This window comes from Palaemon carinicauda, chromosome 37 (genome assembly GCF_036898095.1).
Source record: "Palaemon carinicauda isolate YSFRI2023 chromosome 37, ASM3689809v2, whole genome shotgun sequence".
NCBI classification, from domain to species: domain Eukaryota; kingdom Metazoa; phylum Arthropoda; class Malacostraca; order Decapoda; family Palaemonidae; genus Palaemon; species Palaemon carinicauda.
The window spans coordinates 47,908,502-47,928,835 of NC_090761.1; the positions used below are offsets into that span (position 1 = coordinate 47,908,502).

At 45.7% G+C, this 20,334-nt stretch overlaps 1 protein-coding gene across 3 annotated transcripts in view; it reads left to right on the forward strand.

The window, feature by feature from the left end:
- LOC137629636 (RNA polymerase I-specific transcription initiation factor RRN3-like) overlaps positions 1 to 20,334 on the forward strand; it is a 118,470-nt gene that overhangs the window by 84,800 nt on the left and 13,336 nt on the right. For all 3 annotated transcript variants that reach the window (XM_068361154.1, XM_068361155.1, XM_068361153.1), the window contains exon 4: positions 6,525 to 6,590. In XM_068361154.1, coding sequence (XP_068217255.1) covers positions 6,525 to 6,590 — 66 coding nt within the window. The remainder of the gene's footprint in view (positions 1 to 6,524; positions 6,591 to 20,334) is intronic.

The window sequence follows — 20,334 nt, forward strand, 5'->3', positions numbered from 1 at the left end:
TGGATGGATGGAGTGAAGATAGCTCTGGGTGATAGGAGGATAGATGTGAGAGAGGCAAGAGAGCGTGCTAGAAATAGGAATGAATGGCGAGCGATTGTGACGCAGTTCCAGTAGCCCCTGCTGCTTCCTCTGGTGCCTTAGATGACCGCGGAGGTAGCAGCAGTAGGGGATTCAGCATTATGAAGCTTCATCTGTGGTGGATAATGGGGGAGGGTGGGCTGTGGCCCCCTAGCAGTACCAGCTGAACTCGGTTGAATCCCTTGTCAGGCTGGGAGGAACGTAGAGAGTAGAGGTCCCCTTTTGTTTTTGTTTCATTTGTTGATGTCGGCTACCCCCCAAAATTGGGGGAAGTGCCTTGGTATATGTATGTATGTACTACCGTAGTCATAGGTTACAAACAAGCCGGTACTGCTTCTCTGCAACTTTGCCCGCTCACTGTAGAGATACATGAGTGGGCAATGCTCGATTCCAGGCAAAAGAACATTAGTGGTGGACAATTTGTGCAGGAGAATTCAGATCGTTGGCCCAGAATGATCTTTGCATCCTTTCATAACCTCCCTTATAGTAAGCTTCTGATATTTTGCTCACCAAAGCCAGACCCGGAAGCATCGTTCGAGGATGCCTTCCAGCATCTGCCTGATAAGGAGTATCTTGATTAGAGTCCAGTCCATTCCCAACTGTGTATGACTAAATAATGCCCAAGTCAGTTTAAAGGAGAATGGTACCTGAACCTCGTCGTCGTCGGTGCCCACTCGTGTCCGAGTATTGGGTTCTGTCGTTAGCCATCAGCCTCCTATCTAGAGATGAAGCGGGGTGGAGGAAACAACAGAATGCCAGTAGCTGGGTATATTGTTTTGGGTGGTCGTGGCTTTGCAACGGCCACGCGCACACACTTGGCCCACACCGTTTTCACCGCGGCTCAAGACATATGAGACAGGCGGCTTCTACGATGTTAGTTGCATCGGGCTGCCGGGTTCTTGTTATGTCAAGGCCCGCCTTGTTGCCTGCCCGACAGGCATTGCCCTCTTCCGCCGGCGCTGGGAAGCTCCGCCGTTGGGGTCTTGTTTGGTTTGATTTTGGAGTTTTCCTTCTCCTAGCCTTTGCTTATCTTAAATAAAGGAGAAGGCCAATAGGGGGGTCCAATCTTGGTCTGGTCTCTCAGAACTGGCCTTAGTGGTATGGTTGAGCCTGCCAGGGTGGATAAACTACCCCACCGCCATTGCCCAGCCCATCATCGAGACACTCAAGCCCCTCTACTGCAGCAAAGTGCTGGACCATCAGAGGGGACCTGAACCTACTACTACTCCTACTATTACTCCTACTACTACTACTTGTTCTGCCAAGCACACGCTGATAGATCCCACTGCTTGGTGAAATGACTAAGACTTCACGCTTGGAGGTTTATCTAGCATCTCGTGAGACAGACTTTTCACGTGAAATTACACGAGAGATGCCAGGATACTTCCGGGAATCATTGACTCTTATGCCAAACCAAGTGGGTCGTCTGTGGTTGGGGAGAGGGCTTTCTTCTCTCAGAGTCTCTATGCCATGGTTAGCTGAATTTTTTACTTTATCTTTGAAGATAGAAGCTCTGCTTGTTATCAGCGATGAAAGGCCACCACAGCCTTAAAGCCGGATCTGTAGGCCAGTAGAAGTTGTTATTTCTCCTTCAGCGGAGCTCTCCATGCTCATGAGTTTAGAGCAGTCCTGTCCTCCTAGAGAGGTAGAGACCACCACCCTTGGTCATTATAAGGTCTTGCAGTCCCTTACAAGGACATCTTTGAACTTTTGAGGTTGACCTCATACAGAAACCTTCCCTAAAAGGGATTGCTTATGTGCCTTAGCTTCCGACAAGTGAGTTAGCAAGCTTCATGGGCTCTCCTTTACCATCATTTACACTAAATGCCAAGGATAGGTTTCATCCCCCTTTGTCCCTGAGCTTCCATCTAAAACACAGAATCCATCAGTTCTCGATTCCATGATTCTTTCATCCTAGATCGCGAGCCGTAGAGCTGTAACTGTCAATCTTGATTAGCTACTTTAGGGTTCTGTAAGTGCTCTTGACTGCTACTTTAAGCATAAACAAACAACTTGACCCCACATGTATCTCTTCCTCCTCAACACGAGGAGAGTGAAGAAGGCGGTGACCCTTACAATTTTCTTGTGGCTGAGGGACTCATTGACTGTACCCATTCCCCACCCTCACCTCCTGCTCCAGTAGGAGCTTGTTCTATGACCCTGTCATTCCAAAAAATTCTAGCGCAGGTGCTCCTGTCAGCTGGAATCTATTCATTTGCAGGTGAGCCCCACTTTACTGGTAGCTTTTCTATTGCCTGGCATAGAAGTGTCATTTCACGCAATCCTTACGAGGAGGGGTCTGTTGTAAGTTAGGCAGACAAACCCATTCGTATACATAGGTCTCAGGGTTGGAACAAGGAAAATCCATTGCTATACATAATGTGTGCCTTACTGTTATGACACAGATTTTCTGCTCTGCATCTTTTGATTCATGGGACATGGACCCGTGGGTAATTGCCAAACCACCGGTCCACGTGTAAAGGAACCTTAGCTCTGCACCACATGAAGGGTCTAAGTTTTTGGTAGCCTGAGATAAGTTCCAGCCAGTTCCTCCCACCTAAGGTTTGTCTACCATGTAAAAGTGGTCAAATTTTGAGATAATTCATATTTTTCCTATCTATACAAACCTGAATAATTTACGCATACAGTGATGCCTCAGGATACGAAAGTAATCCGTTCAGGATACGGTTTCGTATCCTGAGTCGCGTTTTACATGTACTGTAAATAGCCTAATCCGTTCCAAGCCTTACGAAGACACCTTTTCTTCCATAAACACTCTAAAATGTAGTAATAAACATGCAATGCAGCCATTTCTATCATTCAATAATTAACCCAACCGTTAAAAACAGCCTAATCCATTCCAGAAACCACTATGAGATTATTCAATAATGTAGTTATAGCCTAGTTATCCCCCCCAAGTCCTAAGAAAACGGTCCGTTTTCTTTACTACTATATAAAAGTTATGGTACTGTATGTAAAGCATTTGGATCAGTGAAGGTGTATTGTTACCTGTACGTACACCTAAATTAAGGATTGATTCCCTGAAAAAAGGTTACAGTTAATTAGTGTAACAAAAAAGTTGAAACTTACCTTTTGATTGAGACGATGTCCGATAGCGAAGTCGCGGCAGAGGAGGATGGCATAAGGCAGAAAACGTAACAAGTGACAGACTACGTAGAGTAATTTACACACTTAACACATTAACACTTAAACTTTACGAAAAAGAAAAATGGCAGAATTAATTAACACTTAACATTACGTATGGAAAACTATAAAATGAAAGAAAAAATTACTTTAACACTTAACGGTAACATAAAACTTAAAATTGAATTTTTTTTTTTTGCTTTTTTATAACTGCGTTTTTCATATTTTCTAAATCTCTTCTACTTCTTCATCACTTTCTTTTTTCTGTTTCTTTTCTTTACTTTCACCTTCTAATTCTTCATCACTTCCTCTTTTCTGTTTCTTTTCTTCTCTTTCACCTTCGTCTTGGCCTTCTAATACCGCTGGCCTCTTTAATAAGAAACTATCCATTGAAGCTTGTTTCTGCCTACTTTTCAACACATTTCTAAAATGCGTTAGGCAAACGTCATTGCAGTGTTGAAGCGCACGGTTGGTATAAACTTTTTCTGGATGTTCCTTTTTGATGTAGTCTGCCATTTTATGGAAACATGCGAGAATTTCCTTAATGTCTGCCGTTTTCAAAGGTGTAACATCCTTCTCATCACCGCTAGAGAACTGCTCTTGAACAACACTCACTTGCATCGTCTCCAACTCCTTCAGGTCGTCCGACGTCAACTCCTCGTGGTGCTCCTCGATAAGTTCATCTATATCCTCGGCGCTAACTTCCAGCCCCATGGACGTACCAAGATGTACGATGTCAGCCACCTCAGACTGCTGAATGGGTTCAGGATCGTCAACGATCTCGGCTTCGCCTCCAGGCTTCCCGAACCCCTCGAAGTCTCGTGCAGAGACAGCATCAGGCCACAGCTTCCTCCAAGATGAGTTCAGGGTACGCCTCAAAACTTCCTGCTAAGCGAGATCGATGAGTTTGAGGCATATCACGATATTAAAGTGATCTTTCCAGAATTCACGCAGAGTGAGGTTTGTACTCTCTGTGACTTGGAAAATCTCTGGAAGAGATGCTTCGTGTACAATTTTTTAAAATTTGAAATAACTTGCTGGTCCATGGGCTGGAGGAGAGGGGTGGTGTTAGGCAGTAGATATAGGACCTTTATGAAGGAATACTCGGCCAGAAGATATTCCTCGAGGCCAGGAGGGTGAGCTGGAGCATTGTCCAACACCAGCAGACATTTCATAGGGAGGCGGTTTTCTTCCAAATATTTTCGGACAGTCGGACCGAAGCAGACATTCACCCAATCAATGAAAACTTGCCTTGTTACCCAGGCTTTAGCATTCGCCCTCCACATCACGGGAAGGTTCTCCTTGATGACTTTGTGGGCTTTGAAGGCTCGGGGATTTTCTGAATGGTACACCAGCGGGGGTTTTATCTTGCAGTCCCCACTGGCGTTTGCACAAAAAGCAAGGGTAAGCCTGTCCTTCATAGGCTTATGTCCGGGTAGCCTCTTCTCCTCCGCCGTGATGAACGTCCGACGAGGCATTTTCTTCCAATAAAAGTCCAGTTTCGTCGCAATTGAAAACTTGCTGCGAACTGTAGCCTTCATGCAGAGTCAACTTGTCGAACGTTTTAACAAAGGCTTCGGCGGCCTTCGTGTCCAGGCTGGCTGCCTCCCCATGCCGTACCACTGAATGATTTCCAGTCCTTTTCTTGAATTTCTCGAACCACCCCCGAGAAGCCTTGAACTCTGGGGGTTCCTGCTGGGATGTTCCTTCTCCTGCCCCTTCTTCGGCCTGAGAACGCACGAGATCACCGAAAATGGCGGAGGCCTTCTGGCAAATTGTAGTCTCAGTGATGGTGTCTCCTAAGATCTCTTTGTCTTTGATCGACACAAGAAGCAGCCTCTCCATCTCGTCATGCACGTGGGTTCTCTTATTGGAGAAAATAGTGACGCCCTTAGAAGGTGCCGCTGCTTTGATGGCCGCCTTCTGCTTCAGGATGGTGCCTATCGTAGATGGATTCCGGCCATACTCCTTGGCGATCGCACTTAAACGCATGCCAGACTCGTACTTTTTTATGATTTCAAGTTTCGTCTCCATCGAGAGCATCGTCTTCTTCTTATTTCCTTCGGCAACATTCTTGGGACCCATGGCTACAGTAATACGTAATATAATACACTACGTACGTTATATACAGTACTATGTATAGTAAACACTAATACAGTATAGTGCACAGTAACGAATGTTTAATAACGATAACACGTGGCGTACGAATGTACTGTATATTAACACTACGTCAAACAAGCGAAAGCACACAATGTCTGTTAACGATACCGCGGTCGGAACGAAAAGAGAGAGAGAGAGAGAGATGGACGCCCGTGCGTAAGCAAGCTGGGATAGTTGCCGACCAATAGGAAATCAGGATCTTATGGCGTCAGCTAGCATCTGAGTAGGGAGATAACCAATGGGTGAGCGGGAGGCTGTAAGTGAGTCTACCCAAGTTCAAAGTCTGGCGGCGCACGCTTTTTAAAATTACTCTCGGCGAAGAGTTGGGATTTCGTAAGGTATTCGTATACTGGGGCATAAAAATCTTCGAATCACTTTTCGTATCCTGAATTTTTCGTAAGCAGAAACTTTCGTATCCAGAGGTATCACTGTACTTTGCAGCCATCAAAAACTCCATAGAAAGTCACAGCTGTAACAATCAAGGTGACTACTTTACTCAGTGAGCAAGCAGAGGGGCTGGGCTTCCCTGCGGCTGCCTGTTTACAGCTCCTTAAAAAAGTCTCAACTGCTGTGTTCTCCAGCTTCACTGTTATCTCTTCTATGTAAAGAACTCTGGTGTATATAATTAGGAAAAATATCAATTATCTCCAAATTTGTCATTTCTCCTTGATATAGAAATTTTAGACCTTTAAGTTACACTGCCTCCCTCAACCACCCCCAAGTCCTAGGTTAAGGTCAGTGTATGTTTTGCCATCTGCCAGCTACGACCATCACCACTTTGTTAAAATTTTAGACAGCTGTTCCAGCTTTGCTAAAAGTCATACTACTATTAAAGGTCTCATATTTTCATAGTTGGGAAAAATATGGGTATATTTGTCCCACTTGCTGTTAGAAGCTTTTGATAAACAGAGACACAGAACTGCAGAAGCTAGTTAAAGTCGATATAGGAAGAGAAAGTTGAAAGCATAGATAGGGATAGTAAATGGAAGCTAGAAATGGTGAGAAATGTCTGTCAGTATATTTTATAGATTATACTTGATGCTTTAAAATTAAGCTTTTAATCATTACATACTTTTTTCAGTGATATATTAATCCTAATATTTTCATCCTAATGGTGACAATGTTTCAATTTTGTGTTTCAGACTCAATATGTCATTGAATGCCACAAAACTAAATAATGACTTGGATATCTCTTCAGAAAATGTTAGGTAAGGATGGTAAATGGAAGCCAATAATGTTGAAAAATGTCTATCAGTATATTTTACAGATTATACTAGACACTTGAAATTAAGGTATCAATTAACATGTGCTTTGCACAATGATATTTTAATCCTAATAATTTAATTTGTTCCGTAACTGACATACAAACCATGCTATTTAATAGGGGTTATTACTTTCGGCGTAGCTGAAATGACGAGCCATTAGAATTTTAACGAGGGTTTACTACCCCACCTCTAGTTAGCGGGGGGTAGGGAGGGTAGTTTGCTACCCCCCCCCCCCTCACACATGTGCTTGAGCTCACTTTGCTCTCGGCTCGGGTGGTAGTCGGACGTGTCCGCTTTCACCCTTGCCTTTCTGACAGCCATTAATGCTTTTTGCTTTTTCTTTTACAGGTGTGTTTGAAGTTGGCCTTTGCTATCATGTGAAAGTGTCCTGGATTACCCGACCGCCCTTGTGGTACGTTTATGTCGGTGTTCAATACGTACCCTCACACCCTTTGTCCTTATTGTAGGGGCCAACGGTGTAATAGAACTAATAAGTGTGGTGAGTGTAGGGAGTGGTCTACCTCCCAGTGGGAGAGGTTTTCTCGGCGACGGAAGAAGTCCAAGCGGGATATTTCTCCTTCGAAGGTTTCTTTGAAAGGAGAAAATCCCAAGGACTCCTCTTCTGTTGCCCAAACCTCCTCCGAAGCTCCCGCTTGATCGGTTTGTTCCGAGAAACTGTCGAGTGGTAGCGTAGGCCATAGTTCTGTTGCCTGAACTCGGGGCTCGGGAGAGGGAGTTGTCTCCCATAGCGAGGCAGCTCCTCATCCTCCCCTGGGGGAGGATTTTAATATAAATTTGTGCACTAATGATTTGTTTCAGCTTTGGTCTTCCTTGGGGCTTGAGGGTTCACCCTCCAAGGAAGCCTTGTTTGACATGATCAGGTTGGGGGCCGCTGTCAAACAATCGCCGACTTTGGCAGAGGTTGATCCTCTGTCTATCGTCGACGTTGTGGTGGCAGAGGCTTCCGATGCGGTATCTCCGACCTCTGCACCTGATCAACCTGCTGTAGCTGAAGGCTTAGTTTCTCCCTCTGCTCCCCTCTTAATGAGAGAATGCCTTGATGAAGTCATCGAGCTTCAGCACGGCATTTCATTCCCGTGCTGAATCTTGGTGACGGGCAAGAGGGCTCTCGAACTTCGGGAAATTGCTCCCCCAGTTCGAATCTAAATTTCTCTCTTTCATCTTTTTCTTCTGCTTAATATTACTTCTCCTAATTTTATCAACTTTCTTTCATCTTCCTGTCCTATCTCTATGATTATTATTTTTCTTAGTTATATATATATGTAGATGTATGCATATATACTGTATATATTTATTTATTTTATTTGTTCATGTATTTATTTATCTATTTTTTTTTTCCATTTTATTTAAGTGGCGTGGATATTTCCACATTCGTTATTACTGCCTGCTTAGATGCATGGGAGAAGGGATCACGGTTGGGAGGTATTCGCATTCAAAGCTATATATGAGAGTCTTGGATGATCTCAGCCATCCCAAAGATGGTTTGGACCTTTTTGGCGGAACTACTCTCAAGGGTTGGGTCATCGGAATCCAGGGGGATCCAATCCTTGAGGTGGGACTCTTGGCTTTTGGCCGGAAGCCCATCATTACAGATATGGGGAGGATGATTCCATATTACCTTGGTCTCAGTCCTAACAGGCGGGTTTAGCTTACACCTGTGCCTCTATATCTGTTTTGATGCTATCTTTCGGGTAAGGTATGGAGTGGACCATCTGGGAAGTATACTCTCATTGTGCCGATAGTGGAGAATACAAATTTCCTTTCCAACGTATGATAATTTCTTATAATTCTCAAGCAGGTACCCCAACAAAACAACAACCAAAAACATGAAAATTCCACCCTTAAATATGGACCCTTCAAATGCTGACTCCCCATCCCCTGGATTTGCTGACTCCCCCCCGGCACTGTTGACGACTTCTGCTACTGTAATTAAGGAAAATTCTGTTGACGACCTTAGAACTAAAAAGGACCACTCTACTGATGTTAAAAAATCTAGCAATTTGGGTAACACAGGGAAACTACGATTCCTTCATGTTTCCCAAATCCCATTAGAGACAAATTATGATGATATATATAGAGCATTTGAGTGCTATGGATTGATAAAGGAAATAAGGATGAGACTTGTAGATGAAAAATGGGACTCTTGGATATCTTTTGAAAGTCATGATGAAGCGTTTAATGCCATAAGTAATATTAGTAGTATCAAAATTAACGAATTGAACATCATGGGAGCTCTTTGTGATAAGGTCCCAAAGGAATTGGATGTGTACAAACCTGCTGATTGGTTTGAAAAAGATAGAAGTGTACCCATGCCTTCACAGAGAAAACCCAAACCACCAATGTGGCTCTTAGCTGAACCTAAAGGGATAATAGGAAATTATTTTAAGATATGTAAGTTTATCCAAAAAAAGTAGGAACCATAGCACCTGGAGATATATCTCGTTTTGGGAAGAATAGTTATCTCATCCATGCCAAATCTTCGACTCAGTCTGCAATACTGTCTAACTTACAGACAGGCAGTGATGAAATTACATTGGAAATGAAACCTCATCTAAATTTTAGTTATGGAAGGGGAGTGGTCTTTAATAAGGACCTGTACGAATTTACAGAGGAGGAGATACTTTCTATGTGTCCATTAAATGTATGGAAAGTGCATAAGGTTCCTGGAACTTCAATGATTATACTTACTTTCCAGGATGCTGATGTACCTTTCCATATTTTTATTGAAAATGAAAGGATTAAAGTTCGGCCTTTCAAACAAAAGCCCCTGCAATGTTTTAATTGTTTTAAATTTGGACACCCATCCAAAGTTTGGAAAAATGTGTGGTATTTGCTTCAAAACTTATCATGGAGAATGTACACTTGAGGCCAGGTGTTCAAATTGCAATTTGAATCATAAATCAACTGATAGGAGATGCGAACTGTATAAGTTGGAGGAAGCTGCCCTAAACAAATCAAGTTTAGAACACATAAGTGTGGGACATGCAAAAAGACTGTTGAATAAATCAACCAGCTATGCAAAGGCCTTAAAATCAAAGGTAAATTTACCACAGGAGACAGCAACCCCACCTAGCACTGCCAGTAATCCTAAGAAAAGAAATACAACCTCTGATAATAAAGTACTGCATGACAAGGTAATCATATTGCCTTCTGAGGCTCTGCCACAGCGTATTAAAAATGGGTCATTGCCCATTTCTGTACAGCCTTCGTCCCCCATTACCAACAATAGTACTAACCTCTCCCAGGCCATGTCCTTGCCTGATTTGATGGAGATGCCACCTGACACCAAGTTACCAGGTGAACCTGTATTGGGGAAGGTGCAAAAACCTGGTAGCTCAAAACCTACTAATCAGAAAAGAGAGAGACCTCCATCTCTCTTGCCCCCTTCCATAAGAAATATCAAAATTACCACATCAAATAAATATGATGATTTGTCTGTTGATAGTTCTGATCTGGAAGTCAATTTAAATAAATTGGAAATTCAAGTGGAGGTCCACCAACCTCCTCAACAATCAGATCAAAATGACAAAAAGAAAATCATAAATGCTAAACCCAATCTATCAAGACCCTGTTTAATAAAACCACCTAAAAATAGTGTTAGATCAAAAACTGCTAATGGGAAGACTCCATCCAAGGGGTCTACCAAATTATAAACCATAGTTTTTTCCTCCATTTTGCAATGGAATTGTTAGGGTTTAAGGGCCAAATATGAAGAACTTAAGCTCCTTATTCATGAGCATTCCCCCATAATTATTTGTCTACTGGAGAGCAAACTTGATCATAATACCCCTTGTCCTCGCGAATATATTAGTTATAGGACACCATATGATCACCAAGTGGGGAGCCATGGCGAAAGTCTCATATACGTTCGTCGAGATGTTCCCCAAGTTTCTCTGTCTATTCGTACACCTCTGCAGGCAGTGGTTGTACAGATTGACATAGGGCGAAAATATACAATTTGTTCTCTATACCTGCCTCCAAATGATAACATTTTGTATGATAACTTAGTGGAGGCGATTCAACAACTCCCTCAACCTTTTCTTTTACTTGGAGATTTGAATGGTAGACATCCATTGTGGGGTGATGTTTTAGCAAACACGAGGGGAAATATCATATCATCAATTGTGGAAAATGAAGATGTGGGACTCCTTAATACAGGAGAGCCCACACACTTTCATGTCCAGACAGGTACCTTGTCATGTATTGACCTATCAATCGTAAGCTCTAATTGCCTTCTTGACTTTGATTGGAGAACATTATATGATTGGCATACTAGTGATCATGCACCAATCATTATAAACACCAACAATGGTCCACCTTTACAGGGATCGCCACGATGGAATCTTGACAAGGCGGACTGGGATAAATTTCGTGAGCTAAGCGAAATTGAGGGGGATGCAGGACAAGTTGAAAATATCGATGATGCCATAGACTTACTGAATGGAACTCTCCATACAGCAGGAGTCAATTCAATTTCCAAAACAACAGGGTTATTCAAACGACGACCAGTCCCGTGGTGGTCTTCAGAACTAACTGCCCTCCACAGAGCCACAAGAAGATCTCTAACACGATTGCGTAGATGCAGAACTGATGAGAATTTAATTATGTACAAGAAATGTAGAGCACAGTTCCGTCGTGCCATGAAAGAAGCAAGGCGCCAGTCATGGATGTCTTTTGTTTCCTCCATTAACAGAAGAACACCACCATCTTCTGTGTGGAGAAAAGTAAAAAAGATAGCTGGCAAATTCACCCCCAACCCACCACCAGTGTTGAAGGTGAATGGCCAGTATGTAACTGAAGCAAATGATGTTAGCAATGCCCTGGCTAATCATTTTTCAAATGTATCCAGCAAGTGTGAAGGAGCCCCTGGTCACCAGTATAGGAGCACTGAAGAAAAGAAAATTTTAAATTTTGCAACAAGAAGGGAAGAGTCGTATAATTCTCCTTTCACTGAAAGAGAATTTGATTCCGCACTTGCTCATTGCAATGATACAGCCCCTGGACCCGATGGAATTCCATATGCAATGATTAAACATGTACATTTTAATACAAAGCTATTTATTTTAAGTATTATTAATAGATTATGGCATGATCATAGTTACCCAAGTGTTTGGGAACTAGCCATTATTTTAGCCTTTTTAAAACCCGGTAAAGACAAGTTTTTAGCAGCAAACTATCGTCCTATTGCATTGACATCTTGTTTATGTAAAATCATGGAGAAGATGGTCAATGCAAGGCTGATGTGGTACCTTGGAAAGAAAGGTATTTTATCACCGATTCAATGTGGATTCCGAAAAATGCACTCAACGACTGATGTGTTGATACGACTAGAGTCTTCTATTTGTGAAGCCTTTGCTTCCAAACAGCACCATGTTACAGTATTTTTTGACCTTGAAAAGGCATATGATACCACATGGAGATATGGTATACTTAAAACCATTCATGAATTGGGATTGAGAGGAGAGCTGCCACTATTTATTCAGGCATTTCTTTCACGTAGAGTTTTTCAAGTGAGAGTTGGGGAAACTCTATCAGAGAGTAAGTGCCAGGAAGAAAGAGTTCCTCAGGGTAGTGTGCTGAGTGTAACCCTTTTTACACTAGCAATTAATGGGATATCCTCAGCCATTCCCCAGGATGTTCTCTCAACATTATTTGTGGATGATCTCTCAATATCATTTGCTGGTACTAGAATGGCAATGGTTGAGAGAAAAATCCAACTCTCTATTGTTAAAATTATCCAGTGGGCTGACATGAATGGATTTAAGTTCTCGACAAGTAAAACTACCATTGTCCATTTTTGTCGTATCCGGGGAGTACATCCAGACCCGGATATATACATTAAAGGTCAACGGATACCATGTGCAAGAGAAGCTAAATTTTTAGGTTTGATATTTGATTGTAGGCTTACATGGGTTTCTCACTTAAAAGCGTTAAAAGCTAAATGTGTTGAAGCTCTGAATATCTTAAAAGTATTGTCCCATACATCATGGGGGGCAGACCGCAATACTATTTTAAAATTATACAAGGCCTTGATTTTTTCCAAAATTAGTTATGGTTGTGAAATATATTCTTCAGCCACCCCAAGCCGGTTAAAAATATTAGACTCGATACATCATGCAGGTATTAGATTGTCTACTGGAGCTTTTAAAACCTCGCCTATCCCAAGTCTCCTTGTTGATGCTGGAGAGTTACCTCTAGACCTTTACCGAATGTCTTCCATTATTCGGTATTGGTTTAGATTGCAAAGACTCCCTAACTCTCTAGCCTTTCAGACTGCAAGCCTTGTAAGAAACGCATCATACTTTGAGTTGCACCCAAAATCTCCTCAACCTTTTGGCTTTCGGGTGAAACGATTATTGAATAGTCTGGATATAATTAGAAATAAGGTACTTCCATTCAAGGTATCATCAACGCCTCCATGGAAGTTACCAGAGATATCTTTTTGTAAATGTTTTATTGGAGATAAGAAGAATATGTCAGACCTAGAAGCCAGGTCCCTTTTTAATGAACATGTTAAAGAACATAGAGGATCAACTTTTATCTATACTGATGGCTCCAAATCTGATGCTGGCGTTGGATTTGGAGTAGATAGTAATGGTTTTAATTGTAGAGGTGCACTTCCTCTGACCGCTTCCATATTTACTGCCGAACTGTATGGCATATTAACCGCTATTGAGAAAATAGCATTGGAGAAGGAGGGTAATTTTACAACTTTTAGTGATGCAAGGAGTGTCCTTCAAGCTATAGAAGTTTTTAATTCTAATAACCCTCTAGTTTTAAAGATTTTAGAATGGCTTTTTATTATTGGACGGAGAGGTATAACAGTTCAATTTTGTTGGGTTCCAGCACATGTAGGTGTGTCTGGGAATGAGAAGGCAGATTCACTGGCTAAGAATGCTGCATCCGAGTTGCTGCCAAGAAGGTATCCCATTCCCTGTAATGATTTCTTACCTGACATCAAGAAATTGGTTTGCAATAAATGGCAACAGCAATGGGATAGCCTAGATGGGAATAAAATGCGAAAGGTAACAAATGACATATCTCCTTGGAGGTATAATACGATGCCCCGAAAATGGGAGATGTCTCTTTGTCGTCTCCGTATTGGTCACACTCGGTTGACACACGAGTTTCTGCTGAAGGGCCAACACCAACCATATTGTGACGACTGTTTAGTACCTCTAACAGTAAGGCATTTGTTGACCGAATGCCCCAATTATAACAACTTAAGGAATAGATATTTGTTTGAGGCTCGAGGTGAGGGTGGCAGGTTCATCCTTACCAAGATTCTTGGAAATGATGTGTCCTACCATGCAAGTGGTATTTTTAGATTTATTTCAGAAGCAGGTCTTCTGAAAAATATTTAACTTTTATGACATTCAACTTTTATGATTTTAATTGAATTCTCTTTTATTTTTTATTTTATTTTATTTTTTATTTTTTGTATACATAAATTAAATGTTACCCGCATCAATGACCTTAGATGTCAGGATGCCTGAAAACTTTAAATCAATCAATCAATCTCCCTCTGCTCATCCTTCGAGGGAGGAACTAAGTCCAACAGTCTCTCCTGCCAGTGATTCTCCCCCTCGGGGGAATTCACTCACAGAGACTCCTCTTCAGAGCACTGCTGACGGTCAGCTCGCAGACCCCACGGACCCCAGAGGGCGCATACGGCGTAAAGCTCACCTTCCTCTTCGCTGGAGAGGCTTTCCTTCACCTCACAAGGGTGTGAGGAGGCGCCTCTTCGGTTCCTCGTCTCCACCGCAGTCCGCTGCAGAGGAGCCTCGCCATCGTTCTCCGACTCTCCCAGCTACAACCCTGGACTCTCTGCGGATCGTTCGAGATCCCCTTCGGTGGAAGGTCGTCCTTACAAAGGACACGTCGACTTTCCACCTGTCAGACCTGCTGAACTGCCGTCACCGTTCCTGGCTGCTGATGCGCTGTGGGCGCCGACACATCCTGTTGTCAGACAGGCAACGGTCTCTTCGGGGCAACAAGGGCGTATGCGCAAGTTGGCACATACGTCCCTTACGCGCCAGCGCTCACCTGCGCGCAAGCGCTCATCTGTCGACGATGCTGCTGCTAAAGCGCGCCAGCGCTCTCCTGATCCCCAGCGCGCTACTGCGCGCCTTCATCCTTTTGTGCGCCATCGTTCTCCTGCGCGCCAGTAGGGAAGTTGAATACTTCCCCTGCTCGTCAGCGCTCGCCAAAGCGCCGTCGATCTCCACCTGCGCGCCATCCCTCGCCAGCACGCCTTCGCGCAGTCACCCACACACACCCATCTCCCCAGCCTAATGTGCGTACTCAAGAGATGTGTCTCCTGCGTGCGCTCGCCCAATGGTATCATCGCCCGCACGGGCTCTTCAACCTAACCCCGCGCACGAGCGCGCAACCTTCCTTCGGCGCACCCTCTGCTGTCTCCAGCTCGCGCCCCTACGAGCTATCGCCCTCGCACACACGCGCCAACAGTCTCCCACGTGCGACCCAGGGTGTTTCCCATGGCGCGAGCGCCAGCACGATCACACACACATACACACACACACACACACACACACACACACACACACACACACACACACACACACACACACACACACACACACACACACACACCCGCGAGGCTGCAGGACAACGCGAGGTACCGTCGTCATCGTCACATCCCCCCCCTCGCAAGCGCAGAGCAGCGCGCTCGCCAGCAGAGGGAAGGTTCCAGAAAGGTCCAGGGACATTTCTTCTCCATCATCCTCTTCTTTTCAGGCGAACCCCCCTTTGGTAACTCCTCCCAGGGATCGGTCGATCCCTTTCCCTCCAGAGGGAGTATCTGACAGCGCAGCCGTCAGCCAGCAGCCTTGGTTTGGGACACTGGTCAGAGCGGTCATGCAGGCATTTAAGCCTGTTCTCTGTTCCCTGGGCCACAAATCCTTGGCAGCTTCGACTCCCGTGAAGAGGAAAAGAGGAGTTTCAAACGTGGTAACTTCTGCTAAGGCAAAGGTGACTCCTCGTAAGTCCTTGATGCAGGCCTCCTCACCCCCCCAGACTTTTTCTCCCTCCCCTTCGGACGAAGACTTCCCGTCCTCAGGGGAGTCACGTGAGGTGAGGCGTTCCCCCATCGCACCAATGAGGGAAACCCCACCTCCTGCTGGAAAGTTTTCTTGGGTAGGGGTGGAGAAGAGCCTACCACCGTCGTTGTTGGAGTCTTGCATCCCTCCCAGGAGGGAGTCGAAGGACTCCAAGACCGTACCAAAGTCTTCATCAAGGCTTTGACTGGAGCCAGCCAGTCACTCGGAGAACGTTCGTGAGTCCCCCCAAGAAGAGCCTTTGGGGACAGGAGACTTCGCTGCTAGTCCTTCAGGAGGAGAACTGCAGGAGTCAGAACACGCGTTCTGGCAGGTTCTGACCCTTATGAGGAATCTCAATGGGTTTTCTGACCCAGAGATTCCTCCTCGTGAGGGCAAAGACACGGTCTTGGACCGAGTCTTTGGGACTCAAAAACCCCCGAAGGCCAGTGTGGCTTTGCCCTGGTCTCAAGGAGTCAAGAGTGCCAGAGACAAGATTGTAGTCCAGCTCTCTGAGCTTGCCTCCTCCAGCCGATCCAGCAACAAGCTCCTCCCACTTCCTCGTGTCCAACAGAGGAGGTACTTCGACATCTTAGAGGAGACTTGTTTGGCTCTTCCCCTTCACCATTCGTTGGAAGAGCTTACCAGGAGAGTCCCTCTTGAGAGAGACTCCAGCCGGTAGGTCTCGTTCTCGGCTACGGAGATCCTTAGCCAGGAGAAGGTGGTGAAGTGTGCTATGCAGACCACTTCGTGGCTGGATATCTGGCTAGGGACCTTAGGTATCCTGATACGTTCAGAGGATTTATCCAAAGAAAGTACCAGGAAGGCTATGGAGACCTTTTCACTCTCGGGCACTCGCACGATCGAGTTTCTAGCCCACCAAGTCTCGAACTTGTGGGCTAACACCATCTTGAAACGTCAAGATGCGGTGTCTGAGAGGTTCCATTAAAAGCTCCCTAATACCGAGATCAGCAGGCTCAGGCATTCTTCCGTAATGGGAAAGAACTGAGAGGTGGAGGAAGTCCAACTAGGACTCTCTCCTACCTAGGGCTTTGACATCGAAGCCCTATAAACCTCCAGCACCCCAGCAGCCACGCCCTACCAAGACCACGAAACCGGCAGCGAAGACAGTGGCGTCTAAGCCCTTTCCTGTCAAGGACAAGAAAGGCAAAGAGTTCTCCAGGGGAGGAAAGAATCCTAGAGGGAGTGGCCGAGGCTGCAAACGCTAGGATTGGCAGTCCCCCTGCATATCCACCAGTGGAGGGATGCCTACAAAGTTGCGCGAACAGGTGGCAGCAACTCGGGGCCGATTCCTGGACGATTTCCGTAATCAGTCAGGGATATCGCGTCCCGTTCACATCTCTACCTCCCCTGACAGCGGATCCAGTGTTGTTGAGCTCCCTTGCCATGGGATCAGCAAGGGGTCAAGCCCTTTGGGCAGAAGTCCAGACCATGTTGAAGAAGGGCGCTCTCCAAGAGGTCCTCGACGGGTCTCCAGGCTTCTTCAGTCGACTCTTTCTTGTAAAGGAGGTGTCTGGAGGCTGGAGACCAGTCATCGACCTCTCGGCTCTGAACAAGTTTGTCAAGCAAACTCTGTTCAGCATGGAGACCGCAGACACGGTCAGACTTGCAATGAGACCGCAAGACTTCATGTGTACACTGGATCTGAAGGACGCGTACTTCCAGATCCCAGTCCATCCGTCTTCAAGGAAGTACTTAAGATTCAGCCTAGACAACAAGGTTTACCAGTTCAAGGTGCTGTGTTTCGGTCTCTCCACAGCACCACAGGTTTTCACCAGAGTGTTCACCCTAATATCGTCGTGGGCACACAGGATCGGCATCTGTCTCTTTCATTATCTGGACGACTGGCTGATTCTAGCAGACTCGGAGTCAGCCCTTCTTCGACACCGAGACAAGCTTCTGGGACTTTGCCAAGATCTGGGGATCATGGTAAATCTCGAGAAGTCCTCTCTGCTTCCCACTCAAAGACTGGTATACCTAGGCCTGATCATAGACACCAATCTCCACAAAGCCTTCCCATCAGACGACAGGATAACAAGGCTGAGGAGGGTCGCAAGCCCTTTCCTCAGACGAGAAGAACTTCCAGCCCAATCATGGTTACGTCTCCTCGGTCACCTCTCATCTTTGGCTCGTGTAGTTCCCAACGGTCGCCTCAGGATGAGATCCCTCCAGTGGCGACTGGAATCAGGGTTACGATTCCCCGGACGTCATGATCCCTATGGGACCTGCGGAACGGACGGACCTCCAGTGGTGGGTGACAGACGAAAACCTACGAAGAGGAGTGGATCTTCTCATCCTCCCCCCGGATTTGATTCGGTTTTCGGACGCCTCAAAGAAATGGTGGGGTGCCCACGTTCTGCAACACAGGACCTCAGGCCTGTGGTCAGAATCAGAAAAGTGCCTCCATATAAATCTGCTAGAGATGAGGGCCGAATTCCTGCCCCTTCAATAGTTCCAATACCTGGCGGGTCACTCTGTGGTGGTGATGAGCGACACCACAGTAGTGGCTTACATCAACAAGTAAGGAGCTACCTTTTCAAAGCAGCTATCCCATCTCGCAGTAGAGATACTGAGATGGAACGAAGTCCACTCGATTCCACTATCGGCACGTTTCATTCCAGGCAAGAGCAATGTGCTCGCCGACAGTCTGAGCAGAGCGTCTCAGATAGTGGGTACCGAGTGGTCTTTGGATCGTCTAGTAGCCTACAAAGTCCTGACTTTGTGGGGTTCCCCGACTGTGGATCTGTTCGCGACAGCGTTGAACTTCAAGCTTCCGCTGTACTGCTCCCCGGTCACGGATCCCAAGGCTCTCTGGCAAGATGCCTTCCAACAACGGTGGGACAGCATCGACATGTACGCCTTTCCCCCGTTCTGTCGGATGAGGAGGGTGCTCAACAAGACCAGAATATCGGTCAATCTTTCGATGACCCTTATAGCTCCGCTATGGCATCACGCGGAATGGTTTCCGGACCTTCTGCAACTCCTACTGGAACTTCTGAGAGAACTCCCTCCGCGACACGAGCTACTCAGACAACCACATGCCAACATCTTCCACAAAGCCGTAGCTTCGCTACAACTTCACGCCTGGAGACTATCCAGCATCTCCTCACTGAGAGAGGATTTTCGCAACAAGTTGCGGTTAGGATGTCTGGACATCTGCGAAAGTCGTCCGCATCTGTCTACCAGGCAAAGTAGAAAGTCTTCTGTGGTTGGTGTTGTGGAAGGGGTATCTCTCCACTCGATGCCACTATTCCAGCAATAGCGGAGTTCTTCGTGTATTTACGGGAAGAAATGCTCCTTTCAGTCTCGGTGGTGAAAGGCTATCGCTCAGCCTCAAGTCTAGCATTCAGGCTCAAAGGAATGGACATTTCTTCCTCGCTGGAACTTTCCCTACTCATACGAAGTTATGAACTTACCTGCCCTCAGTCGGAAGTGAGACCTCCTCCATGGAACGTGGTTCGAGTTCTCAGGTCTCTTAAGAGACCTCCCTACGAACCATTATGTCAGGCTTCAGATCGCCACCTAACTTGGAAGACGGTGTTCCTACTAGCTTTGGCCTCGGCCAAGCGAGTTAGTGAACTTCATGGTCTCTCATATGACATCGTCCATTCAAGGGGATGGGGGGAGGCAACGTTCAAATTCGTCCCTGAGTTTATTGCTAAGACTCAGAATCTGGGGGTGCCGTACCCTTGGTTCGACTCCTTCCAGATTTTGAGTATTCGTTCCCTAACATGACCTAAACCATCTGCTACTGTCCCCAGTAAGGAGTCTGAGGCTATATCAAAAGAACGGCTGCAGTCCGTTCCCAGGTGCAGGCATTGTTTGTGAGCACTGGGAGGACTAAGAGGAGGGTCACCAAGAACACCGTCTCGGCATGGATTCGTAGGGCGATTCATCTGTCCCTGAATCCAGACCCTCCTCCGTCACGTCGCCCTAGAGTACATGACGTCAGGGGCGTGGCTACGTCCTTGTCCTTCAAGAAAAATTTCTCAGCGACGCAGGTGCTCCAGTCTGGGGTGTGGAAGCATCAGGCGACCTTCACAGCCCACTACCTGCAAGACGTGACCCACAGGAGGCTCGATACATTTTCTATCGGCCCTGTGGTGGCTGCACAACAGCTGGTTTAAAACCTCAGGCTCCTTAATGGACAAGTAGCAGAAGGTTGAGGGCATTGTTACCCGGTCTTAGTCTGCATGAATGAAAAGGTATGTCTGGCCCTTATTCTTTTCTTCATCCTTCCTTCTCTTGGGGAAAGTAGCATCCTGGGTTCTCTGCACAGCTGACCTCAAACCACTGCAGGTAAACCATGTTTCCTTGTGTTCCTAGTATTAAGCTAGTACTGTCACGTCCCCATACCCTGACGAGGTGGTATTGGGAGAGTCCTAGCCTAAAGTTTCCATCTAAAGGACTACAGGTCAACTTCTTAGGACGAGTCACACTTTATACCTTCACACACAGCTTACGTAGGCCGCAGCCCTTGCGTAGCAAGGTTTTAGCGAGGTGTAGGGACTCCTTATTGTTGAGTGCTGACACACTCAGACAATAAGTCCCCGGGCAAAGCCAAAAGCCAGTACTGGCCGGGACTTTCC